Here is a 26942-nt window from a genome sequence, read left to right on the forward strand (position 1 = left end):
ATTTTTAGAAACAAAAGACCTTTAATTTAAGGTCTGGAGTATTTCCAAGTATTGTTATTCTCTAGAGGCATCTTTACCTTGGTTGCAAAATACTCAGTGCTGCATGTTCCATAAGTTTACAGAGCCAAACCGGAGAATTTTGGATATATTGATTTTTTTTCTTTAATCCTTTTAAAAATTCCTAAATCTGAAAATAGGGTGGTAATATATAAGCCAGCAAGAGAATAAAAATAATATCTTGAAATTTAGATATATTTTAAAATACAGATGTATTTTCATAGATAAGAAAAAAAGGTCAGTACTTCTATCAGCCTGTTAGAGTAATAGAGATCCCAGGATGTTCTGAAATTACTCCTTTTGATTCAGAGCTGGATTTATTTAACAATTTAAAATTAAAATAAAGAGATAATTAACAACTGTGTTAAACTTACGGCGTATTTCTAGTATGAAGTGGCCTTCCTTCATGTACAGCTGCTGGATCCTGTTACACCTTTTTCACTAAGAATGAAAAGCCTGCTGTAACTTTCCTCGGTGAAGTGTTCCTGGATTTGTTTAAGTTTCCTTTGTCTTTGAAATTTTCATTATGAAGTGTATTCCAAAATGCTTAGCACTTCGGTACCTATTCAGTGAAATGTTAAGCAAAAGACTTGAACCATGGATGCCAGAATTAGGCATGATGTTGCAGAATTGATCACAGTGTTGCGAAATAGCTTCAAGACTTATGCTTAAAATTTCCTCTTTATATGTGTGTCTGACTTCTAGGTCTTACTGGAAGCTTAAATTATCTAATTGCCAACCAAGGCTGCAGAAGGACAACCAAGTCTTTCCTGGAGAGTTACTGCTATGTATTGCTTTATGCCTGTTCCATGTGGTTTGCATCCTCTGGTTCTAGATATGGGTCTACTTGTTGCGCTTCCCCTTTTGTATGGTGGCAGTTCCAACAGCTTGGGGGTACTTAAGAGTTTAGGCTTTCCTGCATTGCAAAGATGGCCCGCAGCTGCTTTCAGTCACTGCTGAAACTTGGACTTCTTTTTGTAAATGATGCTTATTTCAGCCTTCTGTTTAAATCTTGCATTTCAGTCTCCTATCTAAATATCACACTTCACAGTATTTGATTGAAAACATAGCTTTTGTTTTTATTTGAATTTCAAATTTATCTTGACTACATGCTGCATGGTGTTCTCATAGTAGTTTGGGGAGAAAACTATTTTCTGTTTGTGCGGAGTGCTACAGTAGAATGTGTTGCACCAGGGTTTACTGAATGGTCTGTATGTGGCAGCTGTGAGATGCTAGTGGTCTAATCCACTTGCAGCCTACAGAAATTAAATCCAAACCTAGGTAATTCAAGATACTAACCAAATACTCCAGTTTCAGTTGAGAATAGCATCAGTAGCAGGCAGGAGCTAAAACTTGTAGCTAACTAAAACATAGGAAGAATAAAAGGTCATGTATGTGCTTTGGAAGAATCCATAGTCAAGCTAAAATCCCTTCAGATGAAGTGTGTGGAGTGCCTGAAAATATCTTTACTTGTGGATGAGACAGGAGGCTGTGGCACATGTATTAAACTGGAGAATTATTAAGAAGAACAAGATGTTCCGTTATGCTTTAGTGGCATGATTAATTTTTATTGGCATCATAAGCTCCCAGTTAATCAATATTTACATGAAAAGAACTGTTCTTTTATTTAAACACATATAAACCCTAAAACATCTTTCAAAATTTACTAAAGGCTGGGCCATCATGTGGTCATTTGAAGACTGAATTTTGATTTTTAAAGACTGATAGAAGTTTTCTGGACCTAACGTCAGCACATAACCGATTTATGAAGTAAATTAAAGTACTGCAGCTGGAAATGGTATTAATAATTGGAATAGACTGGCAAATACAAACATCGTCTGATATGCGCCTGCAGGATCTAGTAAGCTAGAAAGTCCAGGCAACTGGCGATGTCTGTAATGTTCGTATGCCTATGGCTTTTTTCTGAGTGGGTAAGAAGGTACAGGTGTTCAGGTTATTCCTCAGAGGCAAAAGTATTCCTGTTCTCCCTTAAGAAACAGGGAGCACTTAATCTAGCTCGGTCAGCACTGGACTTTTTCCTCTGCGTTTTCTGCCTTGAAGTTGTATGCAGTGTTTTAAAAGACTTAAAGTACAGGAGACATCCAGTGAAAGAAATAAATTCATATGACACTTTGATCATAATTTTCGTTTAAGCTCTGAACTGTATCAGCTAGCACAGTTTGATTTCCTGTGTTCTTTTCTGAACGTCAGTAATGAAATACTCATAAGATATTTTCTTATCTCTGCAGTAGAAACACATACTTTGTTTGAACTATCCTCCTATACCACGCTAATACTTTGGAATTGTTTCCTTGTAGTGACCATTGGTCTTCTCCAAGTAGTATTTTAATAACTAATATCTTGTTAAAGTAAACACTGTGACACTAATGCCTGTACATGCTTTTTTTTTTTTTCCTCAGATTGTTAGCTTCTGGGACAAAGCTCTTGCAACTCTGGACCTCATCACATCTTCACCATGCATCAGGGATGGCCAGTAAGAAAGGAAATATGGAAAGAATAGTATTGCAGGTTATATATACTTTTGACTTGATCTGACTACGTTTAGTTTGCATGTTGTGACTTATAACTCTTATGTTGGTATGAGGTCAGTTGGTGGTAGTAGATCAGTTAGTTTTTTGGGGAGAGTGTAAATGTTGCTAAGTCATATTTGAAAGCCAGTATAGAATAGTGATTACTAAGCATGAAGGGCAAAGAATGGGAAGCTGCTGTAAGTGTATACGAGTCGGTTAGTGAATCACTGTCTTGAAGTAAGAAAATGGAGATGCCTTGGTAGTACATGCTGTCAGTACTGGGAGAAGACATCTTTGAAAAACATTCTGTAGAAATGTGTGCTGAGATAGGAGTTGTCTAGGCCCAAACAATAGCAATTCCGGTTTCTTTACAGAACATGAGCAGCTCTTATTGTAAATTCAGAGTCCAAATTTCTCTGTGGAGAAGGCCGTGTTACATACGACAAGAACCACCTTGTTACATATGGTTTAGCAGTCCCAAAACGTGGTTGGTACTGTGCTTAAGGGCTTCCATCATGTCTGGTTTTTTTTTTTTCAGATTGACTTTCCATCCCATGCTTTTGATATTGAATATAAAATTCCTCAAGCTGCAAAGACTACCGTGCACCATTCCATAGAAACATTAGAAAAACCATTGAGAGAACGTCTCCTTGCCATTCTCTCAAAGGATAACACTGTTGGGTATGTTCATCTCTTTCTGTCTATGGTGTCTTTGTATGTGACAATTTGTGGCTAGGTTATGGAATGCTTATTTATTCTTAAATTTCTTTAATATGGTTCTAGTATATTTTGAAGACCTTTGGAGACTTATAACAAAAGACTGAACTAAACTTGTGAAATAATGATGCTGACCTAGTGAATTTAGTTGTGCTTTCCATGGCTGATGTCATAATATTCTCCTGTTACAAGATTGCCACCCTTCTGGCTGGCTGCTATAGATGCCTGTTCCTGTTTGGCAGTTCTTCAGTTACAGGGAGCAGTGGCAGTTTCAGCAGTAGCTGTTCATATGCCATGGAAGCTTTTCTGGCAGGCTTTCCCACTCATCTCCACCAAACTAACATTAACATTTTGGTTTATTTCAGATTATACTAAAACTTATTTTTGTCCTGCCCAAATTATAACTTTGAACAACTGTTTCCATAATGTTGGAGGTTTTATTTTTTTCTCATCTTGACTTTTGTGGAGGAAATAGCCATTTTAATTTCATTCCATTTTGTATGTTAAATTATCTGCAGGTATACAATGACCAGTAGCATTGGGGTTATTCAGGTGATGGTCTGTAATGTGCATTATAAACTGAAATGTTTTTGTCTGCAGGCTATCAAAAGAAGATAAGGAATTTTTGTGGGAGAAGCGACATTATTGTCATAGTCATACTAGTAGCCTACCAAAAATACTGGTTAGTGCACCTCATTGGGACTGGGCAAGTCTTCCAGAAATATATTCATTACTTCAGCAGTGGCCTCCTCTATCACCCTTAGCTGCACTGGAACTACTTGATTCAAAGTAAGAATAACAATATAAATTACTTCTCTGTGTGTGTTGTGCATTAAATGACTCTTCTTCAGTAGAAGATTCTGAATGGCGTTCTTGTGGAAAATATTGCTGAATTTCTTGTAGCAAAAGAAAGTGATGAACGCATGCTTACTTTATTCACGTAGGCTTAAGCAAGTCGTGTAATGCAAGAATAGCAATAGTGGTTAGGATTCCAAAATCTAATTTTGTGACAGGAGAGCAAGACAGCCAAGCTATCAAGACTGAAGTTTTGAGAGATTGGTGTGCTTGTCCTGAGCACACACATGTGTTTGCATCTTCGGCAATGGAAGGGCCTCAAACTTCTAGGTCCTTAATATTGAGCTATTAAAGACTTTTTTATAGGTCCTTATGTATCTAGCTGATCTCAAAAAAGAAAAAAACAATCCTACATGAGCAGAATAAACTTAATGTGGATTTGTGGTGACTTTCTAGGTTTGCTGATCAGGAAGTACGAAATACAGCTGTGAGTTGGATAGAGACATTAAGTGATGATGAGTTAACAGACTTCCTCCCTCAGTTTGTGCAGGTAAGGTGTTCTGCCTGCACTGAAGTTTGAAATTTTTTTTTTGCTCTTCAAAAACCAAAGGAATTGCTGATTACTAGCAGCAGAAGTGCTGTTGTATGCTTCTATACCTGATAACCTTTATGCATGGTATGGAAAACAATTTGAGTAAATAGTTGCTCTGTGACTGTTCTGTGGAGTTGTGGCAATTCTGTCTGTGCATTAGTCATAAAATTTTAGTCTTGATCTGGAGTTAAATCCAGACCTCATTTAGTTCGTTTTCTTTGTATTTAGGCATTGAAGTATGAAACCTACCTTGACAGTGCTCTTGTCAAATTTCTTTTGGCTCGAGCACTGGGAAGCATTCGAATAGCGCACTACCTGTATTGGTAAGATGTTCTTTGTTCCATTGTTCACGTAATGCTTGCTATACGATTAATATTTCCAGAAAAAATATTCTTAATATCATAGTTCATAAGAATTAATGTTATGAATGGAGCATATGCAAAGTGTAGATCCTGGTTTTTTTATGAAAAGGCAGATGGTGCTTCAACAAAGCACAAACTTACTGTCTTTTATACCTGTATATCAGTAAATTCAGATATAACAGTACTGATTCATTAAAATATTTTTAAGGTGTTTGTATTGCATTTTTTTGCAGTATTTTCCTTGGGAAAATTTCACTTAAATTCTTTATTTCAGGCTTCTTAAGGATACACTGTATGATACAAAGTTTGGTGTAAGGTATGAGCAAATTCTTGGAGCTTTTCTTTCAGTCTGTGGAAAAAGGCTGAGGGAAGAGCTGGAGAAGCAGACCAGACTAGTGCAGCTTTTTGGAATGGTAGCAGAAAGAGTAAAGCAAACAAGTGGATCTGCTCGGCAGGTGTGTATGTATTTTTAATATTCTTTAGGAAGATTAGAGTGAGTATACCCTCAAAACAATCCACTCAATTGCCTTTTTAGTCTAAATTCAATACAATGTTATATAAAATATATAGGAAGCTGTATGAATGTAATGGTCTGCATTTTAACTTAACAAGTTAATGGGTTAATGAAGTTAATGGGTTTTGTCAAGTTTATTGTCATCTGAAACATAAGATTGTCAGAGGTGATGAGGTAAGTAAGTAGGATGGTTTCTGTATATAATAAACTGGAATTGGATTTAAACCTACTAGTGCTAAAGAATGATCCCATTATGCAAAAGAATGGGTTATCTGTTTATATGCTAATAACGTGAACTTACAGTTTGACGGAGTGGGATTCTATCATCTGGATCAGTAAAAAAATAACCACCACAAACTTGTGTGATGTTAGTGGTGTACTGCTAGGCTTATGTATTTTTAATAGCTAAAACAATTGTAATTTCTAGCATTCTTTTGGCACTGGGGGCTTAAAACAGTGGCTTCAGGATAACTTTGTCCAGAAATTTTCTGTAGATGCTCCAGTTAGGAAAATGTCAGCTAAATTCTTTTTTTGTCTGCAGGTTGCCTTGCAAAATGGTATGGAACGTGTGCAGTTATTTTTCTTGAAGAACAAATGCCGTTTGCCTCTCAATCCCAGTCTTGTGGCAAAAGAGCTAAACATTAAGGTACTGCACATTCAGAGTTTCAAAACCTTTTTGTAAAAATTACATATAGGCAAAGCTTTTACAAATACAAAAAAAAAAAAATCAGTGGAGCTCTTTACGCTAGAGGGGAGAAGAGGGTTTTATTTAAAACTTCTGATTGAAAAGGCAGTGAAATTAGCTAAGCAAAGAAAATTTATACAAATACCAATGAGGGTACTTGTATTGGGGGGAAAAAAAAAAATCTGTAATAACTTGCTGTTTCTCCTGAGGCTGTCTTTTGAGACAAGCAGTCTTGCTTACAGTGAAGCAGGGGACTATCCAGAGTACACGAAAAAGCCCCCTTCGAAGTAGTAATCAAAAGAGAACATTGAGCAAGGCTACGAAATTGAAACAAGGAGTAACTGTTACTGATTGTGTCCAAGAGATGCACTGAATCCAGGAAAGCAGGCAGTAGCTTTTAATTTATTGTGAAGGTCCAGCAAGTAATAATGTAGGAGAAGCAGGTAAATTATTTTTCCAGAACTCTGCAAGGTTTGACAATATCTGGTCAACCACAGTCTTGGTTATATTATCATGCATGACTGAGAACCTAGAGGTCTGTGAATACTGGATTTAATCTTGTGTGGAGAGACGGTTCGTCTTGCTTTCATTCTCTACTGTAACTATTAACTCATTAGTATGTACTTGAAAGCAGATAGATGAGAAAATACTGTGAAACGTGCAAATACCTGTTTTTTAATAATATCTTCTAGGCTTCAAAAAAAGCTGCTGATAAAACATTTATCCATGTTTTATTCACTCATCCCTTCAAAATGTATAAAAGATCACTGGCAGCACTATTGGCTTTTGTACAAGAATTCAGCAAATAATGGCCAAAGGGCTCTTTATTCAAAGGAAGCACATACTGGCTATAATCGCAATGTTAAAAGTCTGAATAGGCACATTGTGTGTCAAATCCACTTGTCAGAATGTCTTGTTTTCTGGGCTAGCAGGAATAGTCCATTTTGAGTATTAACATGAAATCTACTTGTAGGCATGTTCTTTCTTCAGTTCCAATGCAGTACCACTGAAAGTTGCACTGATAAATGCAGACCCTCTGGGAGAAGAAATTAATGTGATGTTTAAGGTAGGCCTTATATGCGTATTGGAGAAAAAAGTTGAATGATAATCACTATTTCATGGGTATCAATTAACTTTAGCGCAGACCAATAAGCTTAGTTATTTTGCGAGTTTGCTTCTGTGTGTCTAGAAACCATTGTCTGAACAGGTTGTAAAATGTAAGTCTACCACATTTGAAAGCTTAAATTTAGCCTATTTCTTTCTTTAAGTGCATAGCTAGGAAGTATGTAGCATAATGTATCACTTCCTAGAATTGTAAAGCAATTATCTGTGAAGTTCAGTTTTGCTGAAAGTATATTATGTCTCTAGTTAACTTTTATTTTTCCGTTTAAGGTTGGAGAAGATCTGAGGCAAGATATGTTGGCTTTACAGATGATTAAGATTATGGATAAGATCTGGCTGCAGGAGGGACTGGACCTACGGATGGTGATCTTCAAGTGTCTCTCAACTGGAAAGGACCGAGGTGCAAAACCAGATACTGTCTGTAATCTTTGCTCCCTGGCTTCAGTTTCTTGTCACACTGATAGTGAAAAGCTGCTGTGAAGAGGCAGGCCCAAGAAAGAGTGGAAGGCCAGAAGCCTTCTGTGAAAGGAACTTCAGGGCTCAGGAGTATAGCAGGTTAAATTGTTCTGCATTTCCTGATGGTGGAGCTGCATTTAAATGTGTTTCTTCTTGAATCCTGAGATTCTTATGTGTTCTGTTGACAATGAACAGTGGTGCAAACAAGTAAACACTAATAATGATAAAAGCTAAGGTTTCTCTTCGTGCCCTTACTGCAGTGCAAGAAAAATAATGGTGCCATAGCAATCCTGATTCTGGAAGTTTAGTTATGGTGAAAGAAAGTATTCAAGACAAAACTGAAATTCTAAAGAATTTGGAGTCTGCTGCAGTTGAGTGTACTGAAATGTGCGAAAAGAAGAAAAATTTAACACACATACACACTATCCCCTAGAATTAGTGTTACATGCTGGTAAAAGTTCCTTGGGAATCATAGAATCGTAGAATCATGGAAAGTTTTGGGTCGGAAGGGACCCCTAGAGGTCACCTAGTCCAACCCCCCCGCAGCGAGCAGGGACACCGCTAACTAGATCAGGTGGCTCAGAGCCCTGCCCAACCTGGTCTTGAATGTTTCCAGGGATGGGGCCTCCACTACCTCTCTGGGCAACCCGTTCCAGTGCTTCACCACCCTCATTGTAAAGAATTTCTTCCTTATATCCAGCCTAAACCTACCCTGTTTTAGTTTAAAACCATTACCCCTCGTCCTGTCACTGCTGTCTCTACTAAAAAGATTGTCCCCATCTTTCCTATAGGCTCCCTTTAAGTACTGAAAGGCTGCAATCAGGTCTCCGCACAGGCTTCTCTTCTCCAGGCTGAACAAGTCCAGCTCTCTCAGCCTGTCCTCATAGGAGAGGTGCACCAGCCCTCAGATCATTTTTGTAGCCCTCCTATGAGTCTGTCTTTTAGGTTTGAAACTAGGTCACAGAACTCTGAGTGTAAATACTGCCCTGCACCTTGAAACATGCATTTTCCTAGTTTTCAGTAATTTCCTAGCCAACAGGAAACACAAGAACTTTAAGAGGATAAACAATAACTTAAATATTTCTTTAGTCAGGTGCTAGAACAGCATGATGAAAACTCTTAAATACATGGAAAGGTTGGAAATTTGAGTTGGCAAAACTAATCAAAAAAGCTTCTGTTTATGTAAGACTTGATTTTTTGAGAGAAACAGATGGCTGTTCTTCCTACTTTGAACAATGACTTAATTGCATAACATGTTACACTTTTTTTATTGCTGCTAATATTAGTATTGCTAAAGTACTTGAAGGACTAAAGTGAAAAAGAAAAATGGATGTAAATTACAGATTTGCTTTTAGCTCTTACCAAGATAGAAGTAAAATTTTGTTAATCAAATAAATTGTTTCCTTTTATGACTTCGTTATACAAGTATTTTTAGTAAACTGTATCTCCAAAATAAGACCACATGTGAAGCCCACTGCCTTATTTCTGGAGCAAGTCTGGTCTGTTTCAACACTTGACAGCAGTCAAAGTTACTAGATTACTTAAGTGTCAGTGTATGAGAAATGTCAACATCAAAATATTTTGCAGTTATTGCTTATACACCAATACTAGTTTATGTAGTAGAAAGTAATTATTCAAAGTATAATTTATATGTGCATTCTAGCAACTGTAACTAATTGTAGTAAAGTAAGCCTAACTTGGATTACTACATGTGTTTCAGTATGCTTTGTAATATAGTCTGTGGAAATGCTTAGTAGACTAATAGCACTATTTTAACACGTCTGGGTTTTGAAAGAAGCTAGTCTTAAGATTATAAAAATCCATCGTTGTCAAAAAAGTTTCTACTGAATAATGAAAATACAGTATGACTTAAGGAGCTGGTTAAATACACTTTGTTATATTTTATATAAAGGCATGGTGGAGCTTGTTCCTGCTTCAGATACGCTTAGGAAAATTCAAGTAGAATATGGAGTGACAGGTTCTTTCAAAGACAAGCCTCTGGCAGAATGGTTGCGAAAGTATAATCCTACAGAGGAGGAGTATGAAAAGGTAACTTTTTTCAGTGTTACTCTTTTCTGACGATCTTTTAAAAGGGATAAATACCATCTTACAAAAGAATGAAATTCTTAATCCGTATCTTCCATTGAGATTTTTGTTTTATATCTTTAGGAAACTTAATTTTTTCCTATACTTGAAAAGAGCAAATTAAAATCCTGTATATAACTAAAAAGGAGCTAGATGGATTCTTGGGATTCTCATAAGGAGTTTTTATTGGATATAACAAAAAAACACTTCAAATTAAAGATAGGAAGGGATAGTGGCTGCTTTTAATTGTGGTTTAGGAGCAGTGGCATCTTCTCGTACAAGCACATGGGATTCAAAAAATAAAATGTGTTGTTCTGGCTACAGTGTTGTTACAACACATTGGAAAAACAACTTGTACCCTTTTCTTTTCTCTGCTAATATATTTATATCTTTTTGTGATTTGTTCTCTTCTTTTCTCTTTCATTTACCAAAAAAAAACCAAAGCCACAAAACAACCATTTTTGCTGGAAAGTGTGATATCTAAATATTTTTGCAAAGCTCTATCTGAAGACTGCTGTTTTGGAAAAAAGCAAATTTTAGGGCCTGTCTTCTGTCTTGGATTTTACCCTTGTCAAGACTGACTGCTGAATGCATGAATGCTGTTTTCCCAGTGGTATATATTTAATCTTAATTCACTTTTTTCTCTTCCTTCCAGGCTTCAGAAAACTTCATCTACTCTTGTGCAGGATGCTGCGTAGCTACTTATGTATTGGGAATTTGTGACCGCCACAATGATAACATAATGCTCCGAAACACAGGGCATATGTTTCACATTGATTTTGGAAAATTTTTGGGTCACGCACAAATGTTTGGTAGCTTTAAAAGGTATTTTCTGTTGCTAAGCAATGTAGAGGATGAAGTGATTTTTTGTATATCTTTATAAGGATTATAATTCTAAGCATTAACTTTTAAACTCCTGTTATCTGCTGTTCTCATTATGAAGCCAGTATCTTCCCATTTAACCACAGAGCTTCCAGAATGCTTTCAAATTTGCCTGTATAGAATTAATGTGGAAAAGGCTCCAGCTTCCTGTTTCCATATTGAGATCTCTGGAACTGTTTTAAGTCAAAGCACATAGGCATAGTTTCCAAATAAAATTACTCTTCTAGCTACTGGTAGATTGAAATAGGGAGTTTGGTCTCCTAAACATCATTTGGCAGCAGTGCTTCCAAACTACATTCATTCCTTGAACTTTGTGCTATACACACGTGGCAAATCTCAATGGGAATTTCTTTACAATAAATATGAAAGACAAGTATTTTGGTACAGGAGAAGATTAATATAACACTTGATAGTTGGGAGCCTTACATGTAACACAAATCTTGGTGTCATACTTTTCCAGGAGTATGGGATAAAACTGTAGTGTAGTTTTGCCTTTTTTAGCTATATTAATGCAATTATGTATTGCATGCATGTTAGGTAAACTTTATCAATGAATAAGAAATTGAGTGCCAAAACCTGTATGTCATCTGAATGTCTTGAGTGTGAAATGAGAACATACTCTGGCTCATAAAAACAGTAGTGGGAAGATAATCTATATCCAGGATAGAGGAGTTATGTTTTAGTCAGGTGATAATATAGTCACTACATTTGTTTTAGTGTGTTACGGCTTCCAGAAACAAGGAATGGAAGGCATTGTAAGGCAGCCCAGCCTCCAAGTGTTGCTCCAAGGGATCTGCTGTAGGTCCAGTACCATGTCAGTGTGATGGGAATCTGAGAGAGCACTAAGCAGCTGAACCCAACCCAAAAAAGTAAAATGGCATTAATGGGGCATTAATGGATTATTTAATATCATTACCTCGGGGTGGGGATGCAGGCAAGGAGGAAGCACATGACAAAATGAATAGACCTTATAATTAACTTATGAATTCTGTGCTTTTTGAACAGGGATCGAGCTCCTTTTGTGCTAACATCGGACATGGCTTATGTCATTAATGGTGGTGAAAAACCCACTATTCGCTTTCAGTTGTTTGTGGATCTCTGTTGTCAAGCTTACAATTTGATAAGAAAACATGCAAGCCTCTTCCTTAACTTACTTTCATTGGTAATCATTTTATTAAATTCTGTTGAAACTTGATAGCTCTCATGTTGGATTGTATTAAATGCTACACTTTTTATGCTGCAGAAATTCTTAATGCATGCTTTTAAAAGCCAGAAACATCTGAAGTACTTTTTAAGAAAGTTGTATCTGGATTTTTCTTTCAAGCTTTTTTACTACCTACCTGTTCCTTGACAATTTAAAACTAAGAAGATACCATAAATTACACCGACAAGTGTTTTAACTGTTTTTAACTCAGCAGAAATGGTGAAGGGAATAACTGCTGATTGTAAGCAGTTGTAGGCTATTGCTGTTAGCATTTAGCAGCTTCAAATGAATTTGATGGTCTAAGTTTTAATCATTTCAATGTAAAATTATATTGGTTTTATTGTATTAAAACTGTAAACTCCTGCAGATGCTTTCTTCTGGGTTACCAGAACTAAGTGGGGTTCAGGACTTGAAGTATGTCCAGGATGCTCTCCAGCCCCAAACAACAGATGCAGAAGCTACCATTTTCTTTACAAGGTACTGGATAAGTGAAAACTAAAATAGCTACCAGCATCATCCCCTTAATGGGAGCATTCTGCTGTGAAAAAATGTACTAAGGATGTTCACAAACATGTCTGTAGAAGTTGAACAGTTCTGCTATGCAATCATAAAATACGGGTTAACCAGTGGACTGCTTAAAAAAAGATCAGTTTCATGTAAGATTAATGCTTGTGCTAAAATACTTTGCCTTTAAAGAGTAACCTTGTGCAAAAATTTTGTTTGAAATATGAAGAGCAGATAATTCTGTTTGGCTGTTTGAGGCTTGCATTCTGAGTGTATCCTAAATTGCTTAATAGCAGTGTATATGATGGGAACCTTATAATGCATGCAAAGCCGCTCTCTCTGGAAGTGCTTTTGCACACTGGGGAAAGCGGGATGATGCTCCAGTGCAACAAGTAGGGGGGTGTGTATATAGTGTAACTGAGTTGTTGCTATGGGTTACAAAATGTGTTACTGTACTTCGTTTTAAATATATGGGGGAAACTGCAGTGGTACGCCAGCTCTGGCAAAGACTTCAGTTCTTGGATAACAACCCATTCCAAAGTTTGGATGATGAATCTTCTATTAAATGCTGATATGATGCTATTTATGTAGCCCATTGATCACTTTTAGTTTAAAAACTATTTCTCTGTCAGTAAGGAATTGGTTTCTATTTTTCTTAGACTCAAGTCTGATTCATTGACAGAACTGCTTTTGTGCTTTCTGACGTGCTCTAGTATTTGACCTTTTTTTTCTTTCTAGGTTGATTGAATCCAGTCTGGGAAGTGTTGCCACAAAGTTTAATTTCTTCATTCACAATTTGGCTCAGCTGCGTTTCTCAGGTCTACCGTCTAATGATGAACCTATCCTCTCATTTTCTGCTAAAACTTATTCTCTTAAACAAGATGGCCGAATCAAACAAGTGTCTGTGTTTACATATCAGAAGAGATATAACCCAGATAAACATTATGTAAGTATGTGGAATCTGTTTCCATTTAGTGAAGATACTGTGCATTTTCTTCCAGTAAGATACGTTCTCCTTGCCATAAGTTCAGTACTTGATCACAGAGAGTTAGTCCAGGGAAAGCTTGCCTTGTTTAGCCTGAAGTAGCTAGCTTTGAGGTAGACAACTACATTCTCTTTATTGACAAGAGATTTAGTAAATACAGCTATGAATACTTTTGGGCTGAGCTGTAGAGTTTTCTGTGGTCTGACTGCATTGATTAATGGGAGCCTAGAAACCCTCCCCAGTGTTGAGGCCGAAAACTAAGCCCCAGTGTGGATCACTTGAAAGTAAGAACAAAATCCATAATTGAAATCTAGATGGGAATGGGCCTGTCTTCTTGCTTCCTGGAGACAGAGTTGTGTTGGCTCTGGCAGGGATGGAGTTACCTACCTTCTTAGCAGCCCACACAGTGCTGTGTTTTAGATGTTTAACTGAAACTGTATTGATAGCACACCATTGGTTAGGCTGTTGCTGAACAGTGCTCATGCAGTGTCAGGGCTTTCTTTCGTTCTTCCACTTTGCTCCTGGCCCCCCCACAGTGAGTAGGCTGTGGGTGGGCAAGGAGTTGGGAAGGGACACAGCAAGGACAGCTGACCCAAATGGCCATAGAGATAATCCATAGCATATAATGTCAGGTTCAACAATAAAAACTGGAGGTGGAGGAAGAAAGCAGGGGGTGGGAGCGTGTTGTCTTCCAGGGTGGCTGTTGCTTGAGGACTGGCTGGGCGCAGATCTGCTTGTGGGAGGTGGTGAGAGATTGTCTTTGCATCACCTCCCCTCCCAAGGACTGTCTTTATCTCAGCCTACTGGTCTTCTTGCTTTTGGTCTTATCTCCCCTGTCCCATTGGTGAGGGGGTGGGAGTGAGCAAGCAGCTGTGTGGGTGCTTAGCTGCTGGCCAGGGTAAACCAACCACAGGAGTGCTACAGTACAGATTAGTATTTATAGCATCCAATAATATTCTTCAAAGTGAAGACACTTTCTGAAAAGGATCTAGAAGGAAGCAGAAAGGACAGAAGTAGTGTTTGCTGAGATTTTAAAAAAATGGGGATTTGAGTCATGTTTATGCGCTTATTTAGCTGCCTTCTGTAAAATGGCTCCTTCCTGAAAAGAAGTTAAGTCAAACATTTTCTGTTTTTCTTCTGACCTCCAATCAAAGTTGTATTTGCTCCTCCCATGTAAAAGCATCATTTCCTGCATTAATGCACTTGCCCTCCTAGTTAGTCTTACTAGAGGCAGCAAGCATTGCAATTTGCCCTCAGCATTTTGATAGACCTGGGTTATGCTTTAAATGCTGTATTAATATTTGTATTCCTATGCAGATGTGCAACTGTCTTCAATTTTTCTTTTTTTTTTTTTTTACTTCTCTACTGCTGTTTGTTGGCCTAGAATAGTCAGCTCAAGTTATGTTTTCCTCAAGTTGTTTAAAAAGTGAGCTTTAGTGATATATCACAGAATGGTAGGGGTTGGAAAAGACCCCTGGGGATCATCTAGTCCAACCCTCCTGCCGAAGCAGGGTCACCTACAGCAGGCTGCACAGGACCTTGTCCAGGCGGGTCTTGAATATCTCCAGAGAAGAAGATTCCACAACCTCCCTGGGCAGCCTGTTCCAGTGCTCTGTCCCCCTCAGAGTGAAGAAGTTCTTCCTCATGTTCAGACGGAACTTCCTCTGCTTCAGTTTGTGCCTGTTGCCCCTTGTCCTGTCGCTGGGCACCACTGAAAAGAGTCTCGCCCCATCCTCCTGACACCCACCCTTCAGATATTTATAAGCATTTATTAGGTCCCCTCTCAGCCTTCTCTTCTTCAGGCTGAACAAGCCCAGCTCCCTCAGCCTTTCCTCATAGGAGAAATGCTCCAGTCCCCTCCTCATTCTTGTAGCCCTCCTCTGGACTCTCTCCAGTAGTTTCTCATCTTTCTTGAACTGGGGAGCCCAGAACTGGACAGAGTACTCCAGATGAGGCCTCACTAGGGCAGTGTAGAGGGGGAGGAGAACCTCCCTCGACCTACTGACCACACTCCTCCTAATGCACCCCAGGATCCCATTGGCCTTCTTGGCAGCCAGGGCACACTGCTGGCTCATGGTCAACTTGTCCGCCAGGACGCCCAGGTCCCTCTCCACAGAGCTGCTCTCCAGCAGGTCCACCCCAAGCCTGTACTGATGCATGGGGTTGCTCCTCCCCAGGTCCAGGACCCTGCACTTGCCCTTGTTGAACCTCATCAGGTTCCTCTCTGCAGCACAGCCTTCCAGTGTGTCTACCACACCTCCCAGTTTGGTGTCATCAGCAAACTTACTGGTGGTGCACTCTGTCCTGTCATCCAGATCGTTGATGAATAAGTTGAACAAGACCGGGCCAAGCACTGACCCCTGGGGCACACCACAAGCTGCAGGCCTCCAGCTAGACTCTGTGCTGCTGATGACAACCCTCTGAACTCTGCCATTCAGCCAGTTCTCAATCCACCTCACTGTCCACTCGTCTGTCTCAGCCCCACATGCAAATATACATCTCTTTCCAACTTGCATTTGCTGTAAGTGTCTTAGTCTGGTAAGACACCAGCTAGGGAGGGTAGAACAAAACTTGAAAAACACAGAAGTGAAGAGCTTTGTACTGAATCACTATATTCTAAATGTATTTGAGCACTCCTGGTCTAAGCCAAAACAGCCACTCATCTTTGAGGAAACTGTTCAGATGATGTAGTCTCCTTCTGTCTAGATTTTTTTAAACCTCTTCCCAGTTGCACATTTTTTAAATCTATATTTAACTCATCTGCCCTTAAAATTAGTCCACTGGATTGACTTTCCTGTGCAGTTTCTCAGCATTCATTTCCTTTTCATAATAATGTGAATGACTGCATCTTGGGACTGTACCCCCAGTATTTTTAGAAGTTGCATTTGTATAATGCAGTGCACTTGAATCTGCCCATCAAATTACCACTTTAAAAGTGGAATCCTTTAGAATCTTGAGAGAATTAAATTGAAAAAAAATTAGGCATTGGTTTCCTCCATAATCTGCACCTGAAAAGTTTTGTGGTAGTTATGGCCCTACAGATACATGTCTAGATGTAATCCTGCACTGATGTGTTAAAATTTTGTATATCTGCAATACATGATATGAACTTACAGTGAGGCTTAAAAGGGAGAATGTGGACAGCTTAGCCTCAACTTCTTTTATCCCGTTGTCAGATGTGGATCTACGTTATAGGAAGATCATGGGCTATTTATAATTCTAACTACTATAAAATGCAAATGCTGTTACTGGGATATGTATGCAGGAGAAGGATTACCATAGTAGAAACACTTAATTGTTAAGAAAATTATACTGTTAAGTCAGTTCTATAATATTGTTACTATTATCTTTGCTTTTTTTGTGTTTTGGGCAGATCTATGTAGTGAGAGTTTTGAGAGAAGGGCAAGTTGAGCCAACATTTGTTTTCCGAACATTTGATGAGTTCCAGGAGCTCCACAACAAACTTGGCATTCTCTTTCCTCTATGGAAGTTACCAGGGTATGTTCCTAACTCACTCATCCCTGTTATAATTGAAGCAACAAAACTGCTCCCAGCTGGGTGGAGGAAGAAATGGCTTGAAATGAAGACAAAACTGCTAAGGGGCAAACTAGACTTCAAAGTTGGCAATTAAGGGAGAAAACTGTTGTCTCGAAGTTCTAAGGAGGAGAGCTAGAGGAGCAACTCAGTGTCTTTAGTCTCTGTGTTGTATCACAACAATTACCTGTAAATGTTTCCTTGCCTTTCTGTAATGTCATTACCTTTTAGTGTGCTGTGTTTCCACTCATGATTGACATAAAAAATGGATGTCAGCACTTCAGGGTGGAAATGACAATGAAATCTAACTGCACTTACTTCAGAGAAATTAACTGAAAACAGCATCTTGTTCTTCCCTTCTAGCTTTCCTAATAAGATGGTTCTGGGAAGAACACATATAAAAGATGTAGCAGCTAAAAGAAAAGTGGAGCTCAACAGCTACATACAGAGTCTGATGAACAGCTCTTCAGAGGTGGCAGAAGTGAGTTCAAGTAACTTAAGCAAATCCAATGCAAGTTTTCAGATTTTGGTTCTTGTTAACACTTGAACTTATATGTAATGTTTCTTCCAAATTTAGTGTGATCTTGTTTATACTTTTTTCCATCCATTACTTCGTGATGACAAAGTGGAAGGAATAGACGGAATAGCCAGACCTACAGGTAGGTAATGTTTCTGGGGGGTGTTTATAAATTGGATGGCTACAGTATGGCACCTTTACAATGTGATTTATTATTTTTTAAATCTTTTTTAATTAACTATAGTTTTCCCTCATTTAAAACTTGGGATCACTGTCTTGCCAAAGGTGCCTGTATACAGTTTCAAGGAAATAAAAGCATACCAAAAATTGTAACAATATATGTGATCACTTGGGCTTGCTTATGGCTTGAGTAAATTATTCAAGTTTTTACTCTGAATCTCCAAGTAGGTTCTTCCAGGAGAATGCAAAAATATTTAAAACTTACATCTTTGCCCTCTTAGAGAACTAGAAATAAATCAGAAACTAAACTTGGTCTAAGGCTTGCGTTTTTCCCCCATATATAATTAGTGTAGTACTGATGAAAATGTACAGATATTACAGAGGAAATAATTGTGTATTTTTTCAGATGCAAGTCCATCAAGTCCTACCTCAGGCAAAGTGGGAGGAGAAGTGAAGCTATCCATATCATATAGAAATAGCACTCTATTTATCATGGTGATGCACATTAAAGACCTGGTAAGTAGAGATACTGAGCTCACTGCCGAAAACTGTAACCATTTTGTCAATTACCTCCTTGTCTTAGGCTGGTGTAGGACTGGTGGAACTATCTCTCTTCCTGCAATTTTTCCAGCTGCCAACTGAACTGCTGCTTTTGTGCAAAGTGTAGATACTTGAAAATAAATATTTGAAGAAGTGTTCACTAACTAGTTTTCTAACTTGTCTTGATTTTGGATTGTAGGTTACAGAGGATGGTGCAGATCCAAATCCCTATGTAAAAACATACTTACTTCCAGATATGCACAAAACATCCAAACGCAAAACCAAAATCTCCCGGAAGACAAGAAATCCAACTTTCAATGAAATGGCAAGTTAAAATTTACGTAGTAACTCCCTATGGTTTGCTATTGCCTCTTTTTCTAAGTGGTAATTAAAATATTGTCTAAAAAAAAATCTGCAAAGATATATAAATGGAAAAAGAACTTGTTTGAAAAACTTAGTGCCCTGTTTTACCAAAAAAACCCCAACACTCAAACTAAAACCAAAATACCCGAAACAACTTGAGTAGGTAAATGTACTATTACAAGTAAGCAGAAATTTCTCAGACTGACTCTGAGAAGTGATGAGGAGGAGAGGCATCTTAAAACTAAAGATCCTCCTGCTCTCGATTCGATGGTTCATAATGTGGAGAAGAATTAATTCGGAAGTCTTAGCATGTAAACAGTACTTTGATGTAAAAACACTGGTCCTTTTTAAACACTTAACATTGGAAGCACAAAATAAAATACAGATGTACGTCAGCCCATCCTCTGAGAAACAGACATACTGAACGGTCATAATGTGCGGTTAAGACATCCATCAGTTGCTAGGCAGTCAGTGGAAAGGGCAATCTGTGTAACTTCATTTGAATAACCAAAAAATTCTTGACTTCTTACTTTCTAGCTTGTGTACAGTGGATATAGCATGGAGACTCTGAAACAGAGAGAACTTCAGCTAAGTGTGCTCAGTGCAGAATCGTTACGTGAGAACTTTTTCTTGGGTGGAATTACACTCTCACTAAAGGACTTCAACTTGAGCAAGGAGACTGTTAACTGGTATCGACTAACTGCTGTACCCTATCTGTGAACTCTTTTCTACACCTGAGTAAGACCAGAACTGTTGCATTCACTTGTGCTTTGTGCGTCTTCTTACTTGAATATAACATGTACATCTTAAACTAAGATTCTGCATTTCAGCAGATATGTTGGACCAACGTTCACGTAGCCGAACTTGGAGGATTTCTAGAAAGCCTGGTTTATGCTTATGCGATGTTATTGAAGCATCATTGGAAACGTTTGTGAGTTGTGGGTGAAGGAATGGGTTTTTAAACCATCCACGAAAGTGAGATGAACAGTTTGACCATGCTGGTTGGTTAAACCATTACGTAATCATTAGGCCTGTGGATATAGTGCGTTTTTGCTTTTAATTTTTGTTACCTGTGTTTCATCCATGGCGTAATGCTGGAAAACATCAGAGAAATTACATATTTTTAGGGTTACATTCCCACTACTAACTAGACATCACAGAAGCAGCGATGGGTAAAATTTTGTTTGCTTCGGACACACCTGTAGAAATGAAGGTTGAAGGGCTGGAAAAATTCCTTAGTGTTGCATTTAATCTCAGATTCATGCTTCTCTGGAGTGAGTGCCAATAATGGAAGTTGTAAATAATGGTGCCTTATAATTCAAATGCTTCTCTTTTACCTCATTTGCGGTATCTAAATACGTGTACATGTTAACTTTCAGCTCCCTAAAAAGGGGAAATGTTCTTGTATTTGACAACTTGCAGGTCCTACTGGAAGTCTTTTCCTGATATGTGCTATTTACACGTAACATCACTTATACTGATCTTCACGGTTTGTGCAACTTACATAAATTCTTTCTACCCCATCTTCTACCCATGATCTCCAAAAGATGAGTGAAACTGGCTGAATGCGGCGCTGTGGGAAACGTGCCCAGCTTCTCAGTGTTTTGAAATGTTTTAATTTCTACAACTTTTAAATACTGCAGTGATCAAATGTGGAACAGATTCAAACACTAAATCCACAGTGGCATTTGCACCTAAATTACTTGCCTGTGCCTCCAGGTAAAGGATGGCCTCTAGTCGAGAAGCACAACTGCTGGATGAATTGCAGGCCAGGAAGGAGTTGCATTGACAGAGCTTTGAGAGAGGAACTTGGTCACTGTTTTTTTAACAGTTCACAGCAACACTGTTTCTCACTGCCAGTAAGAATAAATTCCACTAAAAATACTTAATTCTAAGGAACATTAGATTTTGAACTATACAAAGCTATAAAGTTGCACGCTTTTCTTTACTACTGGATCTTGAAGCAAGACAGACTATCACCACTGTCTGTGTCTAGAGTGAAATTTTAAAGTAAAATATGCAACTATGAATGAAGACACAATACAGGGAAAGCCTTCAATATTCCCCACACTAAAAACCTGTTTCATAATTTGTTTTTCCTTCCCCTGCTACTGACCAATCTCCCTTCAATACAGAAGAGAGAAGTAAACTTGAATCTCCTGGTGCCTAAAATACTCACGGTCCAATTTTGTAGGAATTGTTACAATCAAAAAGCCAAGAATATCTTGAATGTTAGAAACTGGGTTGATACTAATGGGCGCTAACAAATCCTAAATCTCAGTTTTATTAGGCATCTTCTGCGTATTTTTCATTTAGTATGTAGCCTGTAAATAATGAACTATAGAACTAACTAGATATATTTCCTGCTCACTTGATGCTTTTGAGACTTACTCCATTCCATCATTAGAATCACAAGTCACTTAAACACAGGAAAGTAGACTACTGTTTTTGTGAAACGTTCCATTGTGAAATAAAATGAAAGCAATATGTACTGCCTTTTTTGCAGTTTGCTATTAAAGCACAGTGTCTTACAGCACAAAATACAAATAAACTAAAATCATTTTAAAATGATTTGTAGTTTTAACAGTTGTCTGGACTCTGAAAAAAAAATGTATAGTACTGTATTATTGTTAGCACTTGTCCCGACTTCTGATTCAATCTTCTTCATAGCTTAACTCATTTTGTGCCTTTCTTCCTTTTCAAAATAGTCACTGGCTGCAGCTTTTTATGATTGTGGGTTTTATTTTGTCTGTGGGCTCTGGCCTTCACCTCTCATCACAGCTAGAGCAACAGCAGCAAGGTTGCACCTCTTTGCACTATTTTTAATAAAAAAGCGATTGTTGCAATAAGACTTCAACCTACTACATTAAAAAAAAAAAAGTGAAAGACAAAAATCTTCAATGGGGGTGGAACTTACCAGTACAAAAAGTAGCTTGAAAATAGTTTTAACAGCTTTTTATATCTTGTTTCAGGAAAAAAAAAACTCTTTTATGCAACAGGAATATAACTGTCTATACAGAGCTTGTTTTGTAACAGCTTGCGCCGGGACCTCTTCCTCCTCTCTGTTAACCTGGACCTTTGCACTGAGTTTCTGCCGCTGCCTTTCTCGGCCCTGCCGCTCCCGGTCCCTGGAGGCGCGGCCGGCCTCGGCTCCTAGGCTGTGTCGCCGGTGGCAGACCCCGCCGGCAGCCTCACCGCGGCGGCCGCTCCCGCCGCCCCGCGACCCCGCACTGTGGCGCCGGCAGCGCCAGGGCTGAGCGTAGTTTGCCCCCCTCTGTCTGCCGCTCTGTACGAACCAGACGCTTTAACCGAAGGAGCTCGTTAGTAAAGACGTACAGCACCGCCCTCGGAGCGGGTTCCTTGTGCCTCTGTAACTCTCCCGTCAGTACATTAAACGCCATGCTGGGGAAAAAACGCAAGCGTGCCGCTCGTTACTGCTCGCCGCCCCTGTCACCTCACTCCAACAGCTCGCCAGCCCTCGCGTGGCGGCGCGCGGGAGGGCGCGGGGCGGGGCCCGGCGCGGGGCCGCCCCTTCCTGCGGAAGCGGGGCGCGAAGGGCGGCTGTCTCGCACCGCCCCGTCTTTTCGGCCGTCGCCATCATGGGTCGCATGCACGCTCCCGGGTGAGCGGCCGGGGCGCGGGGCCGCCGCGGGTGCTAAAGGGGCGCCGCAGAGGGGCGGGAGAGAAGCTGGGGCAGCGGGGCGGGGGCGGCGACGGAGATGTGGCGGCGGGGCGGCGGAGGGCTCGGGCCGGTGCGGAGGCGCGGGTTCCCGTGGCCGGCCCCGGGCAGGGGAATGCTTGTGGTCCCCGGGCGAGGGGGGCGGCCGCAGGCCTCGGCCGGGCGGGCGGCCCGGCGGGAGATGCTGCCGTGTGGTGGGGCCGGGCGGCCGTCTGCCCCGTCCGGCCCTGCTGAGCGTGTGCTCTGCTTCTTCCCCACAGAAAGGGCTTGTCCCAGTCCGCCCTGCCCTACAGACGCAGCGTGCCGACGGTGAGTGGCTTCCCCGCCTCCTGCGCCCTGCGGCGGGCCCGGCCCGCGGCCTTGCGGCCTTCCCGTAGCGCGGCCTGGCAGTGCCCGGGAAAAGAAACGCGATGAAGAGACCTGCATCATCGCTTTGAAGTTACGGCCTGATAAAACGCTGTCTTAGCCTGTGGTCCTCAGCGTACTGAGGAAGCGAGTGTCATTTTTGGGCCGGATGACGTCGCTTCGCTTTGTGCCTCCCTTTATTTAAGTGTTACTTCACTTACTTTTAGGCTGTGTGCTAATAATTCTTAGAGATTAAGTTACTTTCTTCACACTCGAGTTTGGCCTTTGCCGTTGTGGAACAGACCAACTATTTTCCAAACTATTTACGACAGTAATTTGCTGGTCAGAGCACTAACTTTAGTAGTTTCAGTGTGCCCTTAGTTCATTCAGGGTACTTCGACTTAGAAGGCTTACCTGTCAGCTAAACGAGCAGCTGCTCAGTCTGTCTCGCTTCGCAAGACAATGTTTTGGAGCATCTGTTTGTTGGCAGAAAGGTCAATTTGTGGTGCGCGTGGAAAAGCTTGTGCTGAAAACCAGTGAAGTGGAAGCATGAAATTAAAGCACAAAATACGAAAATAAAGATAGGCAAATTGAAGTAAGATAACGTGAATTAATGATCAGGATGCTCAAATGCTGTACTTGTTTAAAAAAAAACTATGGGGTTTTTTTGCTTAGTTTTATTTGTATTCTGTTTTGAATTGTAATCTATAGAGCACTTACAAATATATTTATTGCTGTGTTTTTCTGTTTCATACTGTGACAGTATTAAAAAAGAAAACAAATCAGGAGCTTTTGTAGCTCATTGAAAGAGCAAGGATGACGTAGCTTGTTGGTGTTGTTTTCCCTTTGATCACGGAAGTAATGGCTTTTATCAGCACAGTTTAACATAGAAGTAATAGAAAAGGTGCAGTCCTGTCTGAGTAGATACATTAGTTTCATTTTTTAATTATTTTTTGTACTTGAAAGTCTGATTTTCACTAATCTGTGTAGGTGCTTTACTAAGAGATGGCTAAATGGCTCTTCACTTCGCATTTCTGTCAAAGGCCCAATTAAAGAGTTCCTTTCCAATCGTGGTGATTTTTATTCCTCTGTAAACTTGTATTCATGCTTCTGATGTGGCAGTTGAAGTAAACTGATGATAAAGCAGCTGGTTGGAGGCTGTATGGGGTGTTTTAAACAGAGACTTTCTTCTTTCACCTCTGACTTCTCCCACCATATTTCACTAGCGTTATAGGTTCATAATATGTAAAAAAATTTCTATATCATTAGAAGGACAATTTCAGTTCTTGGTTGCTTTTTAAAGCATTACGAAGCATCTATTTCTACCATTTATGAAAAGCTTTCATATAGCTAGCCTATGCCTCTGTATTAAGTGGTGTTCATCAGTTGTTGTTTTGTGTGGTGGTTTTTTTTCTCATTTTCTTTAGTGGCTGAAACTTACTTCTGATGATGTAAAGGAACAGATCTACAAGCTGGCTAAAAAAGGCCTGACTCCCTCGCAGATCGGTAAGGTTTACGAATCGCTCCTTAATGGAGAGAAAACATATTTTTCTGACTGTAATAATGTAATGGTTCCTTCAACCTATATTAAATAACTTGCTAAGAAAATGCAGGGTTTCTGATGTACCTATGCATTCACTGTGTGGATACCACTAAAAATATAATACGTCAATATGTCTCATTCTTGCAAGAAGCATATTTGGTGAAGTAGTTGATCACACATATACACACACACCCCCCAGCAGGGAATGTGAAGCATGTGTTTAATCTTATAACCTGTCCTAAAGAATGGCCACCAACAGATGTTGTAGGGAAGTCTAGTCTGCCCAGTTTCTTGGAGAAGAACTTGACATCTCATCTCAACTATGGGCAGCTATGTTTAGGAGCTTACTGAGCTGGGCACTGTAGCTGCATAGTAGACTAGTTCTCAGTAGTTGGGACCCCTCTAGAGCTCTGCTTAAGTGAATGCATGCTGCAGCTTTATACGGTCATGAGCTATGCAGTGATAATTGTGTGTTGTGTTTGTTTTTTCATTGTAATCCTGAGAGCATTTATGATCCCTATGGTACAGTACAGTTTTTTTAGAGTAAAGATGTCTATGACATCTTTGTTAACCTCAGGGAAAAGGGTGATTGAGTATGTAGCTTTAATGAGTCCTGTTGAATATTTCCCAAGAATATTTAAACCCTTAATGTGTTGCCTGCCTGAAAGTGATCAGTGAGTTAGTTGTCTGTTAAGTGCTATCCGGTAAAGTGTTACAGCTACTCTTAAGTTGCATTTTGCTCACTCGTGGTTACCATTTGTTCACAGTTTCCATCAGAAAGGTTTTCAATTTAGAGCTGTTTATTTAGAGAATATCCTTTTTTCGGATATCTTGTACCTGTAAGGTTGGTTTCACAGGATTTGTGTAAGGTTTTTCTTTTCAGTGTGAGATGTAAACTTTTGTTTCAGGTGTGATCCTGAGGGATTCCCATGGTGTTGCCCAGGTTCGCTTTGTTACTGGCAACAAAATTTTGAGAATCCTTAAATCGAAGGGACTGGCCCCAGACCTTCCAGAGGATCTTTATCACTTGATTAAGAAAGCTGTTGCTGTTCGCAAACATCTTGAGAGAAACAGGAAGGTGAGTGCTAATTTTAAGTAAATAACTCTTTATGTTTGTTATTTCAAATAATATGATATTTTATTTACAGATTGATGAGGCAAAGACTGTTGGTGAACTTCCTGTTAGCCAACCCCTTTGAGTAAACTTCGGGGCTTGGGGAGGCATTTTGGTAAAGGACAATGGCCTTTGTGAAAAGGATCTTAAAAGCGTTGCTTAAACAGCGTATTTCTGATCCTGTTCTGATTTTACCAGATTCATCAGACTTTGGTCATGGGACGTGGAGTTTGTAGCAGTAGCTGTGGATTTTTTACTTTATTAAAGCTCATCTGAATTGTACATCTTTGAGAAGTCAAAGTAGCTCTTGGTTGTAATGGAACTTTCTTTTCAAGGATAAAGATGCCAAGTTCCGCCTGATTCTGATTGAAAGCAGAATCCATAGGTTGGCTCGCTACTACAAAACTAAGAGAGTGCTGCCGCCCAATTGGAAGTAGTAAGTCTTCTCTTATGTTACTGTTTTCACTGAAATCTTGTAGGTTTTGTAAGCAATATGGTAGGGTTGTTATTTAGAGGGTGAAGAGTGCATTATGATCAGGCATGATGGGTAAACCAGGCAGCAAAGAATAGCTATTTTTATAAATATTAACAGATAAATTAATGAAACTTATTGCTAGGTAAAATGATTGTCACAACACTTAGAAAAAAAATTATTGTCTCAGTGAATGAATTCACTGTCTACTAGGAAATTTTTACAACACTATTTACAAACTGCAGTCTTTGTTCTCACTCATACTTTTATAGTTCATGTTGCATTCAAAATTTATTGAGAAATGGCTTAGTAGCTGTGGCAACAATGAAAGTAGTTTGTAGGGTTTTTGTCTGGGAAAATTTACCCAACATAGGAGAATCCCCATAGATGTTAAGTTTAGCTTCTCTTTTCCTGTAAAGACTAAAGTGCAGCTAGCCAGGTCTTTGAATATACAGTTTTGTGCTGTTATCCTGGTATTTGTATTTTAAAAGGAAGAGTGGTATCTTTATGCCATAAAAAAATTTAAACAGGTGGTGGTTAAGCTCGAGGCTGGTGATTAAAGCGTTGAACTGAAGCAGTATTTTTGACGACTAGTTTGAAAAAACGGCCTCTGCAATTAATATTTCTGTCTTTCTTTTTTCTCTCGTTTTAGTGAATCCTCGACAGCTTCTGCCCTGGTCGCATAAGAGCTGGCTATGACTTACTGAAAGAATAAATTTTCATTAACGAAGTTTGTTTGTGTTATTTCTAAATGGTTGGTGCCCTAGAAACTTGTGCTTGTTTCAGGAGGCTGCATGTGAATGGAAAGGTTTCAGGGCGGAGCAGACGTGTGTGTGGCCATGGTTTCCATGTTGCTAGCCTACAGTATCAGCTCTGGGTAATGGTTGTGGCTGTTCCAGACCAGCTGTATGGTTTGTGTCTGTACTTAAACTGTTTTTTTGATCTGAGCCTCATGTTAGTAAAGTGACTTAGTCATTCACAGCAAATGTATCTTATTCATGTGTGGCTGTGCTTCTGTGCATCCTGCAGGAAAAACTGGGGAAGAAGACAGGAGGAAGAATTGGAAATTCAGAAAATGTAGAAAGGAGGAGGCGGGGGGAAGAGGGAAGCAAAATTGGAGAGGTTGATTAATTCATTGCAGATGATGTGGACCTGTTCCTTGCG

At 39.5% G+C, this 26942-nt stretch overlaps 2 protein-coding genes across 3 annotated transcripts in view; both read left to right on the forward strand.

Moving 5' to 3' along the window:
- Positions 1 to 22028, forward strand: part of PIK3C2A (phosphatidylinositol-4-phosphate 3-kinase catalytic subunit type 2 alpha) — a 56799-nt gene extending 34771 nt beyond the window's left edge. For both annotated transcript variants that reach the window (XM_075425427.1, XM_075425428.1), the window contains exons 14-33: positions 2478 to 2586; positions 3127 to 3269; positions 3906 to 4094; positions 4557 to 4650; positions 4921 to 5015; positions 5329 to 5509; positions 6110 to 6214; positions 7227 to 7319; positions 7646 to 7775; positions 9744 to 9880; positions 10572 to 10741; positions 11804 to 11960; positions 12370 to 12479; positions 13245 to 13452; positions 16865 to 16989; positions 17389 to 17506; positions 17603 to 17684; positions 18129 to 18238; positions 18462 to 18587; positions 19163 to 22028. In XM_075425427.1, coding sequence (XP_075281542.1) covers positions 2478 to 2586; positions 3127 to 3269; positions 3906 to 4094; positions 4557 to 4650; positions 4921 to 5015; positions 5329 to 5509; positions 6110 to 6214; positions 7227 to 7319; positions 7646 to 7775; positions 9744 to 9880; positions 10572 to 10741; positions 11804 to 11960; positions 12370 to 12479; positions 13245 to 13452; positions 16865 to 16989; positions 17389 to 17506; positions 17603 to 17684; positions 18129 to 18238; positions 18462 to 18587; positions 19163 to 19345 — 2665 coding nt within the window. In that variant the 3' untranslated portion in view covers positions 19346 to 22028. The remainder of the gene's footprint in view (positions 1 to 2477; positions 2587 to 3126; positions 3270 to 3905; positions 4095 to 4556; positions 4651 to 4920; positions 5016 to 5328; positions 5510 to 6109; positions 6215 to 7226; positions 7320 to 7645; positions 7776 to 9743; positions 9881 to 10571; positions 10742 to 11803; positions 11961 to 12369; positions 12480 to 13244; positions 13453 to 16864; positions 16990 to 17388; positions 17507 to 17602; positions 17685 to 18128; positions 18239 to 18461; positions 18588 to 19162) is intronic.
- Positions 22029 to 22155: 127 nt separating this feature from the next.
- On the forward strand, positions 22156 to 26508 carry RPS13 (ribosomal protein S13). The gene is made up of 6 exons (XM_075426694.1): positions 22156 to 22247; positions 22565 to 22613; positions 24077 to 24155; positions 25101 to 25270; positions 25642 to 25742; positions 26431 to 26508. Exons 1-6 carry the CDS (start codon positions 22225 to 22227, stop codon positions 26462 to 26464), a joined length of 456 nt encoding a protein of 151 aa, XP_075282809.1. The 5' UTR covers positions 22156 to 22224; the 3' UTR covers positions 26465 to 26508.
- The last annotated feature ends 434 nt before the right edge of the window (positions 26509 to 26942 follow it).

The sequence above is a fragment of the Opisthocomus hoazin genome, chromosome 7 (assembly GCF_030867145.1).
Source record: "Opisthocomus hoazin isolate bOpiHoa1 chromosome 7, bOpiHoa1.hap1, whole genome shotgun sequence".
NCBI classification, from domain to species: Eukaryota; Metazoa; Chordata; class Aves; order Opisthocomiformes; family Opisthocomidae; genus Opisthocomus; species Opisthocomus hoazin.

Coding starts and splice junctions, on each gene's coding strand:
- RPS13 (XM_075426694.1), top strand. CDS start 22,225: ATGGGTCGCATGCACGCTCCCGG. Junction 24,156..25,100: donor CCTGACTCCCTCGCAGATCG/GTAAGGTTTACG, acceptor CTTTTGTTTCAG/GTGTGATCCTGAGGGATTCC. Junction 25,743..26,430: donor CTGCCGCCCAATTGGAAGTA/GTAAGTCTTCTC, acceptor CTCTCGTTTTAG/TGAATCCTCGACAGCTTCTG.